This window comes from Salmo trutta, chromosome 17 (assembly GCF_901001165.1).
Source record: "Salmo trutta chromosome 17, fSalTru1.1, whole genome shotgun sequence".
In the NCBI taxonomy this organism is placed as follows: domain Eukaryota; kingdom Metazoa; phylum Chordata; class Actinopteri; order Salmoniformes; family Salmonidae; genus Salmo; species Salmo trutta.
The window spans coordinates 53,024,577-53,045,977 of NC_042973.1; the positions used below are offsets into that span (position 1 = coordinate 53,024,577).

At 42.4% G+C, this 21,401-nt stretch overlaps 1 protein-coding gene across 8 annotated transcripts in view; it reads left to right on the top strand.

Annotated features, from left to right (window-relative positions):
- LOC115152405 (membrane-associated guanylate kinase, WW and PDZ domain-containing protein 2) overlaps positions 1-21,401 on the top strand; it is a 325,515-nt gene that overhangs the window by 177,481 nt on the left and 126,633 nt on the right. For all 8 annotated transcript variants that reach the window (XM_029697255.1, XM_029697256.1, XM_029697257.1 and 5 more), the window contains exon 5: positions 5,092-5,326. In XM_029697255.1, coding sequence (XP_029553115.1) covers positions 5,092-5,326 — 235 coding nt within the window. The remainder of the gene's footprint in view (positions 1-5,091; positions 5,327-21,401) is intronic.

The window sequence follows — 21,401 nt, forward strand, 5'->3', positions numbered from 1 at the left end:
CGTTATACGAGATCTTCAGTTTCTTGGCAATTTCTCGCATGGAATAGACTTCATTTCTCAGAACAAGAATTGACTGACGAGTTTCAGAAGAAAGTTCTTTGTTTCTGGCCATTTTGAGCCTGTAATCGAACCCACAAATGCTGATGCTCCAGACACTCAATTAGTCTAAAGAAGGCCAGTTGTATTGCTTCTTTAATCAGAACAACAGTTTTCATCTGTGCTAACATAAATGCAAAAGGGTTTTCTAATGATCAATTAGCCTTTTAAAATGATAAGCTTGGATTAGCTAACAGAACATGCCATTGGAATACAGGAGTGATGGTTGCTGATAATGGGCCTTTGTACAGCTATGTAGATATTCCATACCAAATCAGCCGTTTCAACTACAATAGTCATTTACAACATTAACAATGTCTCCATGTATTTCGGATCAATTTGATGTGATTTTAATGGACAAAAAAATTGCTTTTCTTTCAAAAACAAGGAAATTCCTAAGTGACCCCAAACTTTTGAACGGTGGTGTATTTGTATTCCCAACTCTGCTCGTCCTAATTTTTCCTTTCTTTGTATTTTTGGCATTTGTGGGTATTGTTTTGTATTGTCAGGTATTACTGCACTGTTGGAGCTAGGAACATAAGCATTTCGCTACACCCGCGGTAACATCTGCTAAATGTTTGATGTAATGTCTGCAATGTACTCAGGCAGGAACGCCACCAATGTCAATGCCAGACTTCTGAAGTTAGCAGATCTCAAGTTAGAATCTGACCGATGCGACTATCCAGACTTAGGCAGGGTTTTCTGGATCAAAAATGGGCTTAGGTGGTTGGGGGCGTGGCAGTGAGCACAGTCGGCCCATCTACGTGGCTGAGTTTTATATAACATTTGGAGGACCCCATATTGGTGGTGTAGAGAAATGTGCAAATTGTTTTGCCATTGTCTTGAAATTATGCACATTTCTCCATGGAGCTGAAATGTTTGCAGTTTTAAAGCTAATATCCTGCAATTCAACATATTCTGTCATGGAGCTGAGACAAAATGTTGCAGTTTCAAAGCTAGTTGGCTGCAATTCTCAATTTTGCCATGGCTAATGCAGTGTTCTTTTGCTAAAAAATAATAATAAAATCTACATTGCTAAATTAATTGTTTTTGGAATTTTAACCTCCCTGACTGTCTATCTTTTATTTTGGTGATTGTTAGTTCTCAAAGATTATATATATATTTTTAAATACACTAAGTGGCCAGTTTATTAGGTACACACATCTATTACCGGGTTGAACCCCCCTTTGCCTCCAGAACAGCCTGAATTATTCGGGGCATGGATTCTACAAGTTGGAAATGTTTCACAGGGATGTTGGTCCATGCTGATGCGATGGCATCACGCAGTTACTGCAGATTGGACGGCGGTACACCACCGCCAACAGCCTGTACAGTTGACACCAGGCAGGATGGGTCTATGGACTCCTGCTACTTATGACAAATCCTAAATCTGCCATAAGAATGACAAAACAGGAACCAGAATTTGTCAGACCAGGCAATGTTTTTCCACTCCTCATTTGTTGAGTGTTGGTGATCGCGTGCCCACTGGAGTCGCTTTTTCTTGTTTTTAGCTGAGAGGTGTGGAACCTGGTGTGGTCGTCTGCTGCAATAGCCCATTCGTGACAAGGATCGATGAGTTGTGCATACCGAGATGCCTTTCTGCACACCACTGTTGTACTAGGCCGTTATTTGTCTGTTTGTGGCCAACCTGTTAGCTTGTGCGATTCTTGCCATTCTCCTTCGACCTCTGTCATCAACAAGCTGTTTTTACCCAGAGGACTGCTGCTGACTAGATGTTTTTTGTTTCTCGCACCATTCTCTGTAAACCCTAGACAATGTCATATGTGGAAAGCCGAAGAGGTCGGCCGTTTCTTAGATAGTGGATCTGGCGCACCTGGCACTGACGGTCATGCCACCCTCAAAGTCGCTTAGGTCACTCGTTTTACCCATTCAATCGAACAGTAATTGAATGCCTTGATGCCTGTCTGCCTGCTTTATATAGGAGGCCACAGCCACATGACTCACTGTCTGTAGGAGCAACACATTTTCGTGAATGAGGTGGTGTACCTAACTGTCTGGTGAGTGTGTATAGGTCCATTATCTTTTCTACATACTTTATCTGGTTTTAGTCATTTAAGTTTACACTGAAACTGTTTTTCCATCCCAATTTTTGTATATACACCTGCTCTATCCATGACATAGTCTGACCAGGTGAATCCAGTTTTAAGCTATGATCTCTTATTGATGTCACTTGTTACATCCACTTCAATCAGTGTAGATGTCAGTCATTTACCACTTGGGGAGTGGGAAACATAAGAAAGGAAATGGATATCGTCCTTTATGCTAAAAAACCTTTGGTCCTCAGTATCCAGATCTCACTGGGAAACTTGGCATCTGAATCCACAGGATCAGAATTCCATCAACCAAAAGCCTGTCCAAGTAAACAGCACACCATTTTTTATCCAGTGAAGGCAATGATGAACCATCTATTGCCATTGATTTTACAAAGAGTTTTACATTTTTTAAGTATTATTTCTAGGTTATTTCTGTCTGCCAACTGCCCGGTACAGTTGAAACCGGGATTCATCTGTGAACCGCACACTTCTCCAGCGTGCCAGTGGCCATCGAAGGTGAGCATTTGCCCACTGAAGTTGGTTACGACGCCAAACTGCAGTCAGGCCAGACCCTGGTGAGGACGACGAGCACACTGATGAGCTTCCCTGAGATGGTTTTTGACAGTTTGGTCAGAAATTCTTTGGTTGTGCAAACCCAAAGTTTCATCAGCTGCCCGGGTGGCTGGTTTCAGATGATCCCGCAAGTGAAGAAGCTGGGCTTGCATGGTTACACATGGTTTGCGGTTGTGAGGCCAGGTGGACGTACTGCCAAATTCTATAAAAAGACGTTGAAGGTGGCTTAAGATAATTTTTCTAACAGTCGATTCTCTGACCACAGCTTTGGTGGACATTCCTGCAGTCTGCATGCCAATTGCACGCTCCCTCAAAACTTGAGACATCTGTGGCATTGAGTTGTGTGACAAAACTACACATTTTAGAGTGGCTTTTTATTGTCTCCGGCACAAGGTGCATCTGTGTAATGATCATACTGTTTGATCAGCTTCTTGATATGCCACACCTGTCAGGTGGATGGATTATCTTGGCAATAGAGAAATGCTCACTAACAGGAATGTAAACACATTAGTGGATTTTCTTTTTGAGAAATAAGATTTTTGTGCTTCTGGAAAGTTTCCTGGATCTTTTATTTCAGCTCAATGGACCAACTCTTTACATGTTGCATTTATATTTTTGTTCAGTGTATATATGTGACTCACCACCTGGATTCAGTCCTATGTAGCACAATTTGAAATTGTGTTTTTTACATTGAATAAAAGTAGAAAATGGTAAACTGCAGTTGAGGAACAATGGGAAAGTAATTCTGCTTTGAAAGTTGATAAACTTGGAATTCCAACTTAGGAACTCTGCCCTCTTTCTAGAGCTCCTACATAGATCATACATGTAACAGTATGCTTTAACTCACAATGCAAACGACTTTCTGACTATATTAGAAACGTATAATAGCTCGGGAGAGGTGAAGGTCAAGTCATGCATCCTCCGAAACATGACCCGTCAAACCGTGCTTCTTAACACCCGCCAACTTAACCTGGATGCCCGCTGCACCAATGTGTCAGACTAAACACCTTTCAACTGATGAGCGAGGTCAGCCTGCAGGCACCCGGCCTGCCACAAGGAGTTGCTAGAGCTCAATGAGCCAAGTAAAGCCCCCTCTGGCCAAACACTCCCCTAACCCGGACAACGCTGGGACAATTGTGTGCCGCCCTATGAGACTACCGGTCACAGCCGGTTGTGACACAGCCTGGGATTGAACCCGGGTCTGTAGTGATGCCTCAAGCACTGTGATGCAGTGCCTTAGACTACTGCGTCACTTGGGAGGCCCCCCCCCAAAAAATGTGGGGATTTAATAAAAAAACGAACAATCAAAACATTTGTGCTTCTCCTGTGAAGTAATGACGTGTGACATAAGCCTATTATTCTTGAAACGGGTCACAGTATATAGTATATTTATTATAAAAAAAATACTAATATTTTCTACTATTTGGACTTATGCGACCCCAAAGAAAGCTTAGGTGGCCCACACAAGGATTTCAATGGCAGAAAAATCCCTGTGAGATGGATGACAGAAGACCATACTACAGTTGAAGTCAGAAGTTTACATACACATAGGTTGGAGTCATTAAAACTCGTTTTCAACCACACCACAAATTTCTTGTTAACAAACTATTGTTTTGGCAAGTCGGTTAGGACATCTACTTTGTGCATGACACAAGTAATTTTTCCAACAATTGCTACAGGAGGGACATCAGGAGATGGCGTCATGAGGAAGGAAAATGATGTGGATATGTTGAAGCAACATCTCAAGATATCAGTCAGGAAGTTAAAGCTTGGTCTCAAATGGGTCATCCAAATGGACAATGACCCCAAGCATACTTCTAAAGTTGTGGGAAAATGGCTTAAGGACAACAAAGTCAAGGTATTGGAGTGGCCATCACAAAGCCCTGATCTGAATTCTATAGATAATTTGTGGGCAGAAATGAAAAAGAGTGTGCCGAGCAAGGAGGCCTACAAACCTGACTCAGTTACACCAGCTCTGTCAGTACGAATGGGCCAAAATTCACCCAACTTATTGTGGGAACCTTGTGGAAGGCTACCCAAAACGTTAATGTATTTAAAGGCAATGCTACCAAATACTAATTGAGTGTATGTCAACTTCTGACCCACTGGGAATGTGATGAAAGAAATAAAAGCTGAAACAAATCATTCTCTCTACTATTATTCTGACATTTCACATTCTTAAAATAAAATGGTGATCCTGGCTGACCTAAGACAGGAATGTTTACTAGGATTAAATGTCAGGAATTGTGAAAAACTAAGTTGAAATGTATTTGGCTAAGGTGTATGTAAACTTCTGACTTCAACTGTATATAAAGTGCTGAGCTTTAAAACAGCTCTCTGCATTTGATTCTCTCTATCTTCTCTACAGAGTCAAGCGAGCATGAGGACAAGAGCACGGACGTGTCTGAGGAGGTTTCTATGATGGATGTCCTCACCCTGCCTCCTCCCTTCACTGAGCCCCCCACAGAGGGAGAGGAGTCCCCCGAGCGGGAACCCCCCAAATCGCCCCCCAAACTCCCCAAAGGAGATGAGGAGGAACTGGGACCTCTACCCGACAACTGGGAGATGGCCTACACTGAGAAAGAAGAGGTCTACTTCATAGAGTAAGTGTGCGTTTTTGTCTCTCCGCATTTTTGGCCATTTTGTTTACCTTAAATATCTCACCCTCCTCTCACTCACAGACAATCCCCCTCCTGGCCACCCCCACTCCACATACACAGGGGATGGGGGTTAAATCTTACTTCTTTTTTTTAAATGACAGATATGAATTCTACCCTCCTTTCGTATTTTTGTTGAATATTCAGACACTACAGAAACAGAGCGGTACGCAGGATAGATAGTGAAAGTAGGAAAGGTGGTCGCAGGGATTGAACCCACGACGTTTGGGTTGTAATTTGATTTATGTCAGTATTGCCAATCAATAACACAGGCAGACATGATCTTATCTCTCTCCCTCTTCTTGCCCTGTCTCTCTTTCTTGCCTCTCTCTTTCTCCTCCTCCCTCTCTCCTCCCCTTTCTCATCTCTCCCAGTCTCCCCTCCGTCTATCTCTCGCTCGCTCTCTCTTTCTCTCTCTCTCTCTCCTTCTCTCTCGCCCTCTCTCTTGCGGTAGTTGCTTGTGTGAGGGTGTGGTGGGTCGTGAGGATGGTTACTATTCCTTTTTCTTTACTTTTAGCTCTTGATATTTTATTTTTCCATGGTGGAGGGTTAACGCATCGTTTGTCGATTGATTTCCACTGTTTATCATTTACAGTTGGGGGTGTAGGGTTAGTTTATTTTGGGTTGGGAGTCATGGTGGCTGCAACGGCATCTCAGCTGAGTGGGGAAGAAATGCTGTCGCTTTGGAATGGCTTCAGGTTCGTTCTGGAGAATGGTGTCAAAGTGGAAGAAGTTTTGCTCATGGTCGGCAAACAGGTGGGAACAGAACATACTGTGCACACTCTGCATCCAGAATGAACAAGGCGGTGGTTGTGTTCATGAAAAAGGGATTTTTGTTAGGGTTGTGTTGGTGACGATTTCACCTCTTTTGACCCTGTCGACAAGAGTAGTGGTATCTAATCTCCCTCCGTTTAACATGGACGAACAGATCCCAAGGAGTTGATTCGTTTTGGTAAGTTTGCAAGTGGTTTTCGTGTGCTCTCGGCTGGGTGCCAAGCGGAATCGCTAAACATGTTGACTCTCGCAGAACAGCAGATAAAGTTGAAGTCGAATGTTTACATACACCTTAGCCAAATACATTTCAACTCAGTTTTTCACAATTCCTGACATTTAATCCTAGTAAAAATTCCCTGTCTTAGGTCAGTTAGGATCACCACTTTATTTTAAGAACGTGAAATGTCAGAATAAAAGTAGAGAGAATGATTTATTTCAGCTTATATTTCTTTCATCACATTCCCAGTGGGTCAGAAGTTGACATACACTCAATTAGTATTTGGTAGCATTGCCTTTAAATTGTTTAACGTTTTGGGTTCCCACAATAAGTTGGGTGAATTTTGGCCCATTCCTACTGACAGAGCTAGTGTAACTGAGTCAGATTTGTAGGCCTCCTTGCTCGACACATGCTTTTTCAGTTCTGCCCACAAATGTTCCATGGGATTGAGGTCAGGGCGTTGTGATGGCCACTCCAATACCTTGACTTTGTTGTCCTTAAGCCATTTTGCCAAAACTTTGGAAGTACGCATGGGGTCATTGTCCATTTGGAACACCCAAGCTTTAACTTCCTGACTGATGTCTTGAAATCTTGCTTCAATATATCCACATCATTTTCCTTCCTCATGATGCCATCTATTTTGTGAAGTGCACCAGTCCCTCCTGAAGCAAAGCACCCCCACAACATGATGCTGCCACCCCCATGCTTCACGATTGGGATGGTGTTCTTCAGCTTGCAAGCATCCCCCTTTTTCCTCCAAACATAACGATGGTCATTATGGCCAAACAGTTCTATTTTTGTTTCATCAGACAATAGTACATTTCTCCAAAAAGTACGATCTTTGTCCCCATGTGCAGTTGCAAACCGTAGTCTGGCTTTTCTATGGCGGTTTTGGAGCAGTAGCTTCTTCCTTGCTGAGAGGCCTTTCAGGTGATTTCGAGTTAGGACTCGTTTTACTGTGGATATAGATACTTTTGTACCTGTTTCCTCCAGCATCTTCACAAGGTCCTTTGCCGTTGTTCTGGGATTGAGTTGCACTTTTTGCACCAAAGTACGTTCATCTCTAGGAGACAGAACGTGTCTCCTTCCTGAGTGGTATGATGGCTGTGTGGTCCCATGGTGTTGATACTTGCGTACTATTGTTTGTACCAATAAACGTGGTACCTTCAGGCATTTGGAAATTGTTCCCAAGGATGAACCAGACTTGTGGAGATATACAATTTGTTTTCTGAGGTCTTGGCTGATTTCTTTTGATTTTCGCATGATGTCAAGCAAAGAGGCACTGAGTTTCAAGGTAGGCCTTGAAATACATCCACAGTGACACCTCCAATTGACTCAAATGATGTCAATTACCCTATCAGAAGCATCTAAAGCCATGACATCATTTTCTGGAATTTTCCAAGCTGTTTAAAGGCACAGTCAACTTAGTGTATGTAAACTTATGACCCACTGGAATTGTGATCCAGTGAATTATAAGTGAAATAATCTGTCTGTAAACAATTGTTTGAAAAACTACTTTTGTCATGCACAAATTAGATGTCCTAACCGACTTGCCAAAACTATACTTTATTAAAACTTGCTAGGGCTCGGGTCCTTTTTTCTCAATTTCCGTCTGACTGACGTGCCCAAAGTAAACTGCCTGTTGCTCAGGCCCTGAAGCCAGGATATGCATATAATTGGTAACATTGGAAAGAAACTTTGAAGTTTGTAGATATGTGAAAATATTTTAGGAGACTCTAACGCAATAGATATGGTAGGAGAAAATCCAATGAAAAACCAACCTGAATTATTTTTTTGAGGGCCCATGATCTTACAATGGAAAGTATAGGGAAATAATGAAATCTAGCTCCCAGTATGCAATTCCTATGGCTTCCACAGGGTGTCAGCACTCTATGTTCAAGGTTTCAGGCTTGTTTCTTTCAAAAGGAGTAAGAAATATGAGTTTTAGTACTGGGACACACTATTGGAAATTCTTGTTTGGGCGCGCGATGAAGACAAGACATACCTGCTAATATCAGTTTCCTATTGAACATACTTCTTTCCTTATGACATTTTATAGTTTGATTATATTTTAGGGTATCTGAAGAGTCAATAGAAATGTATTTTGACTTGTTTTAACAAAGTTAAGCGGTAGATTTTTGGATTCCTTTCTCTGCATTTTGAACGAGTGGATTACTCAATTCGATGGCGCCAACTAACAGACTTTTTGGGATATAAAGAAGGATTTTATCTAACAAAATGACAGTACATATTATAGCTGGGACCCTTTAGATGACAAATCAGAGGAAGATTATCAAAAACTAAGTGAATATTTAATTGCTATTTGTGAATTTATGAAACCTGTGCAGGTTTAAATTGGACAGTGCAGTTAGATTAACAAGAATTTAAGCTTTCAACCGATATAAGACACTTGTATGTACCTACATGTTTAATATCCATAATTTTTATGATTATTTATTTGAATTGCGCGCCCTCCAATTTCACCGGAAGTTGTTCCACTAGCGGGACGCCTAGCCATAAGAAGTTTTAACTAGTTTTAATGACTCCAACCTAAGTGTATGTAAACTTCCGACTTCAACTGTAAATGTACACTTTAAGGTTAAGCAGGGGGAGGGGTGGTACACATTGTTTGCTAGCACAGATAGTTTGCAGTGTTTTGAGTCTGGGGACTTAGGGCACAATAAGTTTGCGTGCCCACATAAGGTCCAGAGAGAGAGTGCTAGTGCAGACAAGCCCGACCAGTCGGCAACGGGGGCTAGGACGCAGGGGGCAGAGGCTGGAGTTAGCTCTGCTGTGGGGCAGGCTACTGGAGGGGGTACCGCAGGCCATGGAGAAAGATGTGGGGGCGGGAGCTAGTGGGCAGTGGTGGAAGAAGTACCCAATTGTCATAATTGAGTAAAAGTAAAGATAACTTAATAGAAAAGGACTCAAGTAAAAGTGAAAGTCACCCAGTAAAATATTACTTGAGTTAAAGTCTAAAAGTATTTGATTTTAAATATACTTAAGTATCAAAAGTAAAAGTAAATAATAATAATACTTTCAAATTCATTATGTTAAGCAAACCAGAAAGCACACATTTTTTTGTTTACAGATTGCCAGGGGCACACTCCAACACTCAGACATAATTTACAAACAAAGCATTTGTGTTTAGTGAGTCTGCGACATCAGATGCAGTAGGGATGACCAGGGATTTTCTCTTTAAGTGTGTGAATTGAACGATTTTCCTGTCCTGCTAAGCATTCAAAATGTAACAAGTACTTTTGGGTGACAGGGAAAATGTAGGGAGTAGAAAGAACATTATTTTCTTAAGAATATAGTAGAGTAAAAGTCGTCAAAAATATAAATAGTAAAGTACAGATCCTCCAAAAAACGACTTAAAATATTTTTACTTAAGTACTTTACACCACTGCTAGTTGGCTTGTGGAGTTGAGTGGGGTTGCAGCTGTGCAAAATGAGTAGAGGCAGGTTGCTGAAGGAACAGAAGGTGGGTCTGTGGTGAATGGTAAGTGAACTGGTTGGGCTGAGGAGGGTAACACACAGAGGAAGAAAAAGGGCCCTGGGGGGGCGGTTCAGACAGGGGGGAGGAGGAAGGTACCGTGCCACTGGAGGAGGAGTCAAGAGGTCTCCTCCCCAGTGAGTCGAAGGAGGACGAGGGGGCCTCCTTTTCAGATGGCTCATTGGATCTAGAGCTGACAGCCAGTCAGGCCTATGGCCCAGTATACAGCATACGGTTTCTGATGTAGACTAAATGGAAAAATAAGGTTCCTTTGGAGTCTTATTTTCCTGATCCAGGAAGGTGTGTACGGTCAGTACAACACACAATGAACAATGAGTAGTTTAGAGTCCTCTTGCCCAGGAAGAGGTTTAGGCTGAAGAAATGGGTCACATATGGGAATGTCTTCAGAATCTGCTTAAATGGATAGGCTTTTAATAGCATGGCGGCTTGATGAGTTTGTCTACTGGTTCTGATTTTGGTGTTGTCCTTACCACCTCTCATGGAGATTTTACAGTTAGGTTCCCTTAACATGAAGGGCGGCAGAGATGGGGGAAAGAGGGGGTTGCTGTGGGAATATGTAAAACAAAAACATTTAAATGTGATTTTTTTTCAAGAGACCCACAGTGATGTGATTAATGAAGTGGATTGGGGCGTCTGGTGGAAGGGTGTACATGTGCTGAGCCATGGCATAAATCTTAGTGCAGGGGTATGAGTGCTTTTTTCCCTGGGCCTGGGTGTCAAAATTCTTTCTTCAAAGGAGTTATGTAAGGGTAGATTGATTGTTAGTGGTTAGAGCCAAAATCAATGACCTTTGCTTTCATAAATGTGTATGCACCTCGTACAGGGCAGGAGAGGGGGCTCCTTTTTGTGTGTCTAAGGCAGGAGCTTGTACACTTAGCATTAGACGAGGTGCTTAGAGCGTTGAGCCAGTAACCGAAATGTTGCTGGATCGAATCCCCGAGCTGACAAGGTAAAAATTCTGCCCTGGAGCAAGGCAGTTAATCCACTGTTCCACACTTCAGTTGAAGTCATTAAGTTGTACAACTGACTAGGTATCCCCCTTTCCCTTTTCCGTTTCCCTTTGTGTTGGGGGAGATTGGAACTGTTCCATTGACTTTACTAAAGACAGGAAGAGCGAGGAGCTGCATTCGGGCTCAGCAGGGATGTTGAAAGATGTTCTGTATCAGTTCAATCTAGTGGACACATGGAGAACTAAGTATCCCACCTGAAATCAGTATACGTGGGTGAAGGTGGTTGGGGTAGGGTGAGAGTAACCACCTTTGGTAGGGTTAGTGCAGGAAATTGACATTTCCCTGGCTTTTCACAAACTGTCGGCTGCTGTCTCTCAGATGGCCCCTGGCCTCGCCCCGGGGGTCGACGGTTTACCTGTGGATTTTTATAACAAGTTCTGGGTAATTATTGGACAGGACTTGTTTTGAGTGTTGCATAAGGGGGAGGAGCTGCCCCTAAGCTGTAGACGGGCAGCTTTGAGTCACCTGCCCAAAAAAGGGGACTTGAGCGACCCTGCGGAAATGTAATTAGCATTAAAAAAATCCCCATAACAATGCAGTTTTTTGCATTGGATCAGTCTCAATCCACCGCATCCACTGATGTCGCACTTCCGCATCTGCGGTGAAAGGTGACTAAGCTAGTGCGGTTTTTGTCAGATCATGAGACATCCCGAAAATCGGTCTTCTCACAAAATCGTCTGTAGTGTCTGCACAGTTTGGCCTACAAACTATTATGACCCCTCTATGGAAAGACGAGACTCTCACGAACACAATGATGTTCTCCACAAGCATCTTGGAGTCTGAAGTAGGTACAGCCGATCTGCAAACTTCTGTCTGTAGCATCCAAATACTTTGGGCAACACACTAATGTGACCCCTCTGTGGAGAGGCGAGACTCTCACGAACACGTACATGTTGGTTATTTTGCTCTTGGATGCCCCCAAGACTTGTTTGAAGGTCCCCCGTTACCAATTTAAAAGATGAATGGATGAATAAGGGGTTAAATACATGTCAAAAAAATGTAATGACATGACACTTCAGAACAAACTTCCTTTACGTTTTTTGGGGGGGACTATCTGTTGTTCCATGTCACAGGAGGTTCATGGCACCTTAATTGGGGAGAACAGGCTCGTGGTAATGGCTGGAGTGGAATTTGTGAAAGGGTATCAAGTACGCTAAACACATGGTTTCCATGTGTTTGATGGCATTCCATTCACTCAAACCCAGTGATGTTATTTAAAGGGATGGTCTCTGCATGCCTTAGGGTTGAATTTTTGTTTTAGAAAAATATTAACAGTGGAGAGATGTTTCAGGAAGTATTGGGGCTCAGGGAGGCTGTTTGTACGGTTGGAAATGAGGGGTTGTCGTGGAAATATTCACTCATTCATATTTCTTAGATACCGGAACTTGTGAATTCAAATATACTTTATTACAAAGTAACAAGCCGAGCTGCCACATGGACCAACTGACTTTCCAGCCTCGGCACACACGTTTTATACAGTTTTCATCCTTACGTCACCCACATAGTAACACCTCTTTATGTTAATGATTCATCCCCTTTGGCATTTAGCCAAAATTATATTTTTGCCTTGCACCTATTTTAGCTTGGTTTCCATTTTCTTATTGGCACAGATATTAGGGCATAGATTCTATTGGTGGTGTAACCATAGTAATGATACAAAAATAAACAGATACTAATGGTGCTTAAGTAATACAAACATATGCTCCTAATGCACGTCTAATGAACCTCACGGGACTAGGTAATGGCTTCCCTTAGCCTAATGACTTAGACACACATATAGAGTGCATTTCTAATGAACCTCATGGGACTAGGTAATGGCTTCCCTTAGCCTAATGACCTAGACACACATATAGAGTGCACTTATTCTGCTTACCACTCTAAGATGTATAATGTGCACACATGTACTGGAAAATTCTCAATATATCACCCCAATAGGACTTACTAAGTCCCAAACGTTTGTCCAGTACAAGTGAGAAGGGAAGAACCTTCTATGTTGCTTAGGAAACAATCTGCCTCCCTTTCACCTTATCAACCTTTGCTTCACTTTCTCATTCATACTGGGGAGTCAGGACCAAACATTTCCTTTCACATATAGCTAGAAGGAAGTAAAAGATCCATCCTCAAGCCAATTGTCCTTTAACATGCAGTATAAAAGCATGTGCATGCATTTCTTAGCCTTGCCCAAGGTTCTCAGTTATGTAAAATATATGAAAAACCAAAACATAAACAATAATCAACTAAACCTCATACACCCTTATAACATCGTTCTCAATATGACACCTAAACATTATGGCCCTCCCTCACAGACACACACCTCTCTAACAACTAATCGGTTATAAGTGAAAAAACTGTTAGAGGATTAAGGGCATGGTCCGTGGACTCCTGTAATCGGAAAACCCTATGTCACATACATGTCTAAGCGAACAGATATTCAGAAGGTCTAACATAATTTATCATTCAGCAACTCTTACATTGAGTACATGGTTATATTCTGTTATACTATGTGTATACTTTAAATACATTCTTTATCCCAACATAAGGGGCAGTCGCAGAAACCTTAAACGTCGCAGGTTCAGGTACGATTAATTTACCTGTCATGGGGATTTGCTACACAGTTTACAATTCATGGGCTGGCCCACTTATTTATACCAGCCATTTTTTGTTGCTTTTCTCAATTTTGGGTCAGTGTTTGATTCTGGGGTAGTTTCTTCATTGTGGCTACCCCAGTTGGTAACATATGTCCAGATTTTCTGCAGCAACCCACTTTCTTGTGTTTCTGCCATTGTCTTAGTTGGTGTACTAGTGCTAGTGGGAGGTGTTTTTACCATTTCTTCTAGGTTTGCTGCTATTGCTGTCAAAGCTATTCTTCTTCATCTGTCCTGGTTTCCACTGTCTGTTAGGAAGACCATGTGAGGGCAGAGAAGTCGATGGTAGGGAAGTCTCCTTCCCATTCTCCTGTCGTTGTTTCTCCGTCCCCTTGGACAGCGCCTCCGTCAGGGATATCTGCCAGAGTAGATATGTCATCAGGAGCAACAAGCATGTCACTCCTCCTCATCCCTGGACTCTCTGGATATTCAGGAGAAAGTTTCTGTTGTCTATTGGGAGTTGCATCTTGGTCCTCTTCTCCTTCTGTTTCCTCCAGGCTCCTGCCTGGTGTATCAGCATCCTCTCCTTTCGTTCCCTCCGGGCTCCTGCATGGTGTATCAGTATCCTCTGCTTCCTCATGGCTCGATGGTCGCTCGCCGACCGCCTGCAGAACTCTGGTACAGTGGTTTAGATGGTACCAGTAGTGCTTCCTTTCACCTGGACGGCTGTTGGTGTTGCTAGGACCACTTCGTAGGGACCCTCTCACCTTGGCTCGTTCCACTTCCTCCGGAACACTTGGATGTAGACCTGGTCCCCTGGGATCACCGGACGGGGAACCTCTGGTCCTGGTTCAGGTTTTCACCTTTTTTCCATGAGGTTTTCAAACTCCGAGACTTATGGCCTCTGTTCTATGATCACACCACACACAATCTTATTTCCATCTCTCATCACACAACAAAATGACATTCCAGCTGAAGCTGGTGACTTCATCCACTTCAGCTGAGCTGCTTTTAGTTTCTCCACTTTCTCATTCTGGTTCCTACAAGAGTGGAAAACTTGCAAGCAACGAGAAACACAAAACATACCAGTATTAACAATGTGATAAGCTATGCAAAGTTATACACTGCTCAAAAAAATAAAGGGAACACTTAAACAACACAATGTAACTCCAAGTCAATCACACTTCTGTGAAATCAAACTGTCCACTTAGGAAGCAACACTGATTGACAATACATTTCACATGCTGTTGTGCAAATGGAATAGACAACAGGTGGAAATTATAGGCAATTAGCAAGACACCCCCAATAAAGGACTGGTTCTGCAGGTGGTGACCACAGACCACTTCTCAGTTCCTATGCTTCCTGGCTGATGTTTTGGTCACTCTTGAATGCTGGCGGTGCTTTCACTCTAGTGGTAGCATGAGACGGAGTCTACAACCCACACAAGTGGCTCAGGTAGTGCAGCTCATCCAGGATGGCACATCAATGCGAGCTGTGGTAAGAAGGTTTGCTGTGTCTGTCAGCGTAGTGTCCAGAGCATGGAGGCGCTACCAGGAGACAGGCCAGTACATCAGGAGACGTGGAGGAGGCCGTAGGAGGGCAACAACCCAGCAGCAGGACCGCTACCTCTGCCTTTGTGCAAGGAGGAGCAGGAGGAGCACTGCCAGAGCCCTGCAAAATGACCTCCAGCAGGCCACAAATGTGCATGTGTCTGCTCAAACGGTCAGAAACAGACTCCATGAGGGTGGTATGAGGGCCCGACGTCCACAGGTGGTGGTTGTGCTTACAGCCCAACACGGTGCAGGACGTTTAGCATTTGCCAGAGAACACCAAGATTGGCAAATTCGCCACTGCCGCCCTGTGCTCTTCACAGATGAAAGCAGGTTCACACTTAGCACATGTGACAGACATGACAGAGTCTGGAGACGCCGTGGAGAACGTTCTGCTGCCTGAAACATCCTCCAGCATGACCGGTTTGGCGGTGGGTCAGTCATGGTGTGGGGTGGCATTTCTTTGGGGGGCCGCACAGCCCTCCATGTGCTCGCCAGAGGTAGCCTGACTGCCATTAGGTACCGAGATGAGATCCTCAGACCCCTTGTGAGACCATATGCTGGTGCGGTTGGCCCTGGGTTCCTCCTAATGCAAGACAATGCTAGACCTCATGTGGCTGGAGTGTGTCAGCAGTTCCTGCAAGAGGAAGGCATTGATGCTATGGACTGGCCCGCCCGTTCCCGAAGCCTGAATCCAATTGAGCACATCTGGGACATCATGTCTCGCTCCATCCACCAACGCCACGTTGCACCACAGACTGTCCAAGAGTTGGCGGATGCTTTAGTCCAGGTCTGGGAGGAGATCCCTCAGGAGACCATCCGCCACCTCATCAGGAGCATGCCCAGGCATTGTAGGGAGGTCATACAGGCACGTGGAGGCCACACACACTACTGAGCCTCATTTTGACTTGTTTTAAGGACATTACATCAAAGTTTGATCAGCCTGTAGTGTGGTTTTCCACTTTAATTTTGAGTGTGACTCCAAATCCAGACCTCCATGGGTTGATAAATTGGATTTCCATTGATTATTTTTGTGTGATTTTGTTGTCAGCACATTCAACTATGTAAAGAACAAAGTATTTAATATGATTATTTCTTTCATTCAGATCTAGGATGTGTTGTTTAAGTGTTCCCTTTATTTTTTTGAGCAGTATATATGCATGAAAACCAAAGTCTGAGACCATGACAATTCCCACTCTATCTTCACCTGACTCTATGCCTCCAGGATACTTTTCTGCTGGATTCCACAAAAAATGAAAGCCCTAAAAATCCACCTCATGCTTTCGCCCAGTCTTCACCTTTCCGGCCCCAGATTCTGAAAGGTGTTCCCAAGCCATGTCGTTTTCACTTTGTTGCCCATCTCCTCCATTGTCACCTGATAGGCAAGTGCTTATCCCTAATCAACGCTACATCCTCTTGAGGTATCTCAGCATTGTATATGCTTTCAGATCAATGCCTTCAAAATGTTGCTTAGAGTACAATTAGTACAATTACCGCAGCATCTATCCTCTTTCATATGATGCGTTAACCAATAAAACAACCCAAATATGATGTTTAAAGTTGCTCCCAGACCCAACCCATCTGCATGTCTACAGTGGAATCAAGTCTCTCTCTCTTTAGCTCTGCTTCAAGCTCACCTATTATACAGCTAGACCTCACTTCTCGTGAGAACTATGTACCCACAGAGGAGAGATATGACGATCTTCACCGCTGCAGGTGCTGTAAGGAGTACTGAGTGCGGACCAGACCAACACTGTCCCAACACTCCCTCCCCCTGCTACATATACATTTGCACATATATCTTTCCATCTAACCCATAACACACTAGTCACTACTCCTAATGCACTTCTACAGTTATAAACATACTAAAACATTTTCAAATCAATCAGTCAATATACATCAGTCCCTCCTCTGGAACACTGATCACTCTTATGTTCCACGAAACCAAAAAACATATTGACTTTAAAAGGAAAGAGAAAAAAGTACATGTTTAATAACTTCACACCACCCTTGATGTGACTAAAACTGGGGAAAGAACCGTCCATCGGTTACATTCTATGCCCATGTTATGCTGTTCTCCATGCCGTCTCCTTAATTTTAATCTTTGGGGTGTTATCGCCAAACGCAGACTATGAGCTTTGTATGCAATTTAATTGTACCGTAACATCCAGACATCTCTATGTATCGATGCGATATAACATTAAAAGAGAACCAAAAAAACCTTAATGGTTGACCCAAGTTATCATTCTGTGAGTTCTCTAACAACCTCCCTGTCAGAGGATACTTAGATAAGGTTTCTAGAGCCTCCCTAGGTCTAATAAATTTGAGCAGTGCCCCCACCCCTCCAGTTTAAGAGCAACTCTCTCTCGCTATAGCCGAATCATAACCACAACATTTTATAAATGATCCAACCCAAATTCAGAATGACAGTCATTAGTGCTTACTTTGAGTCTAGGACTCGAATTCCAGCTTCTCAATTTAGCACACATCATCCCTGTTAGAATGTACATTTATAAACGTAACCTTTTATTGCCGGTAATAACTCTTCTCATTACAGCCCCCTTTGTCCCTGCTTTCTTGTCACAAGTGGCCTGGTAATGAAAGATCAGTATCTCAATGCATACTTAGTCCAAATCGCTCGCAGTGTGTAGACCAACCCCCCCCCCCTTTCTCCCGTCTCTCTCTCTCTCTTTTTCAGATAGCGTTTACAGTTCATCTTCCCAATGGCACATGTAACTCTTGCCTGTCCCATTTGATGGCCCTTGATAATGTCTCGATTTAAATATCCAAATAAATACATCCGTTTCTCCCACGTACACGAGTGTCTCACCTGAGCCGTACGCTCACTCCACACGCGCTCTCAGCACTCCTGCCGCCCGCACCCCGGTTTATGGCTCGGACTCCGATAGAAGTGTAAAAAGTCACTGTCACATTGCACTCTTTTGTCGCTCTTTCTTCAGCCGGTTAGGGAAGGTTTTGAAGTTCACACACACTATTTGTGGTCAAATTATTCCTACCATGCATTAAGACACGATCTGACGTCACCTTCCATGAGAACCTCAAAAAAGCACAGATCAGAACAACAGTTTAGTTCAATTCCTTTTCTGTTTCAGGAAATCCAGACAAGCATTGACAATATGAGAAATTATTACATTAACCTTTTCTTAATAACATTATCTCCACGACAAATGTCTAAGAGCATAACAACATACTGTTACTGCTAAAACCTCCCTTATTTTACTGGCGACCTCTCGGAAGAGTTACCAGATCAGGAAGTTAGCATCCTAACCCTCCTGGAATCCCACACTCCATAAATCCCAATCTGGTGAAATTTGTATTGAAATATATACCAAAAATGAAATCAGCAATACATATATCACAATGTATTTGGAGTAACTGTCATCCCTTATTAACTTATATTTTCCCTTCTTTATGCAGACTGAATAAGTACATTTGTATATTTACCCAAAGACCAGGACCCCAGGGAACTGGACTTTTCCCTTCGAACACAATTCACAACGTGATTCAAAAACATCTTAAATCAAAAATAAACAAATTCGAATAACCAATCAACTTATCTCATGAAGCAATGGTTAAATAGAGTAGAAACTAGTGTTTCTCATTCATTTTATAATTAAAACCCACCTGTTTCTATCATTTCAAGTGAGATTGATCAGGCCTCACCAGAAAGTCAGGATACCGGGCATTCGACACCATTAAATATTTCCACTCCCTTTTCTTTCCCTGTCCTTCAGAAACCATTTCAAAACCTTCCAAACATTTCCATCCTTCTGCATACCCAATTTAAACTGAATTGAATAAACCCCATCCAAAATAAATCCTACAGTATCAACACCACTAATGCATATTCATAACCGGTAAATTGTGTGTGTGTGTGCTGGTGAACCGTAGGTCAAAAACACACATGAACAGGCCTCACTTATCTGGAACTCAGTTTATGGCCTAATCCAGATACTTGTATACTTAAAACAGTCGAATATCACTAACTGCTCTCCCCAATACCACAGTCTCCGGGGACATTTCAACAAGAGATAATGAAACCCCCTCTTCTGGAAAAGAAAGTGTACATCTCGTTAGCATTCACTATTCTATATTTTAATCAGCAAGCCAAAAGTATTAATTATAAACCATTGTCTTTACTCCAATAATTAAATGTTTGTTTCAATCCACCAACGTTTATGCATCTTTTATTTAGCATGTACTATTCATGATAACCACCACACCACAATGTTCATGAACTAACTGCAAAAATATAAAGTTAATTTTAGATTTAGTAACCCCTTTGCTAATTCCTTATTACCCCACCACCCTTTCTTACATTCTAGAAATTTCTTTCAGAATAAGATGACATAAAATGTAAATCTATTTCAGAATAAAACCACATAAAATGTCTCATGAGATCCCAAAAAAACAAGGCTTTCTGAGTTTGCAAGGAGTGTTTGGCCAGATTATTGAAATGTGTTACCTTCAGAATTCATTCCCCTGACATTTCACCTAGATTCTTCAGCCCAAAATACATTTTCCTGTGGCAAGTTTAGCCAATTTCTCATCATAAGGAATCTGTGATATTTGATCCCTGGCCTCTACTAAAAAGTTGGGTAAGACGTGATCTCATACGTCTTCCTTCACATAGAAACTGTAATCTCTATGAACCACTATCGATTGAACCGAGGCTATACACCGATATGTGACATTTCCTCTCCTGCTACTCTCAAAAGGATTTGTTGTTGCTCTTTTGTAAAAGATGCAAACGCATGTATAGCGGCATTTCCTTCGATTGCAGCAGGTTCCATTCCCACTCTACACTCCCTTTTCCAATGACCAATAGCCAAACACCTAAAACAGGACTCTGTCTCCCTACACTTTGATGTTTTCCACTACGTTTCTTTGGTTTACCTTGGCCATTGAAACTATAGGTAGTGACTTTCCCTGTGGCCCTATTAACCCCTCGCACGTCTGCGAAGTGAGCGGAGTTATATTCCACTCTCAAAACATCCTGCTCTATTTCATCCACTACCCCCCCCCCCCCCCCCCCCAAATTACCATTTTGAACACAGGGTTCAAACCTGCCATCAAAGTAGAAGTGCAAATTCTATCAAGGCACTCCCGTACCCAGTATTTTGGTAGCTAAATGCCTCTATTAATTCCCCATATTCGAGCCAAATTGGTAGAATGCTCGTGCGCCTCTTTCAGCGACTCCATGGCTTTATTAAAATCATCTAGCTCCATATTACAGGGAGAAATGGGGCCGTTTGTCGACATTTCAATAGTTATTATTCCCAAACCTGTCCCTTCTATAATACACACCTTCTATTAACTATTCTCCAAGGTGGCGCTACCCACTTCCCCGGATAATAATTAATTGGTCACGGCACTTAATACCTTGTTTTAGAACCTATACTACAGCGTCTGCAAATTTATTACTGGAGAGTATGGATGACTTAATGTCTTATTCCAGTATTGCGCCTCATATCACTATTATTGATAACCCATATTACCAAAATTATTCACACTTGTTTTCCTATTTCCACATAATCTTTCATTTATCTTCCTTATCTGTTCTAACGCTACTGATATTTTTGTTTCTGGGTTTATTTGTCTGTTTATTCCTTTAGCTTCCTTTGATATTCGTATTTATTCTTTGCTCCCTAGTTTTGTTTTATTGTGCTATTCACTTTATTAAAACCAGTCTCTTTCTCTTGTTCTTAGATTTCTCCCTACTGGTCCAGGGCTAAATCTTCCTAACAGTCTGTTAAGCCCTGGATGGCTTGACCACACCCTATTCCCTCCTATTGATATCCACGTTATTTTTCTTTCTCTGATTATTGTACTCGGTCTATTGGTTATTACCCCTGTCTCTAGGTTTTTATAACTGTTCTCTCTTTCCAAGTTTAAGCTTACTTCAAATGTTATTACTTCTATGTTTCTCTTTACTGTATATTTTTCTACCTTGCAGCACAGTATGCAATTTTTAATGGCCTTACAGGCAATCGCTGATGTCGTCTTGACATTTATTACTATGTTATTTTATAATGTTCATGTATTTTATATTTATCCTGACTGTTCAAACTTCTAGTATTATATTACTTCAATTGATATTCATGTACCATTCAAACTCCCCTCCTTTAGTACGGGACTCGGTGCGTCCTCCCTACCAGGTCACACTTAAGCAATGGTCCGGGAGAAGTGCGCAACCCCTTCCCCACCAACAGCAGAGAACTTTCACACTCACTTGTACACAACTCTTATGCTTTCCTAAGCGACCTGCAAATTCAGTTCTTCTCTGATACACTTCCAGAAAAAAAGCGGTATTATACAGGCTTTTACCTGTCTGAGCAGTCCTTCGC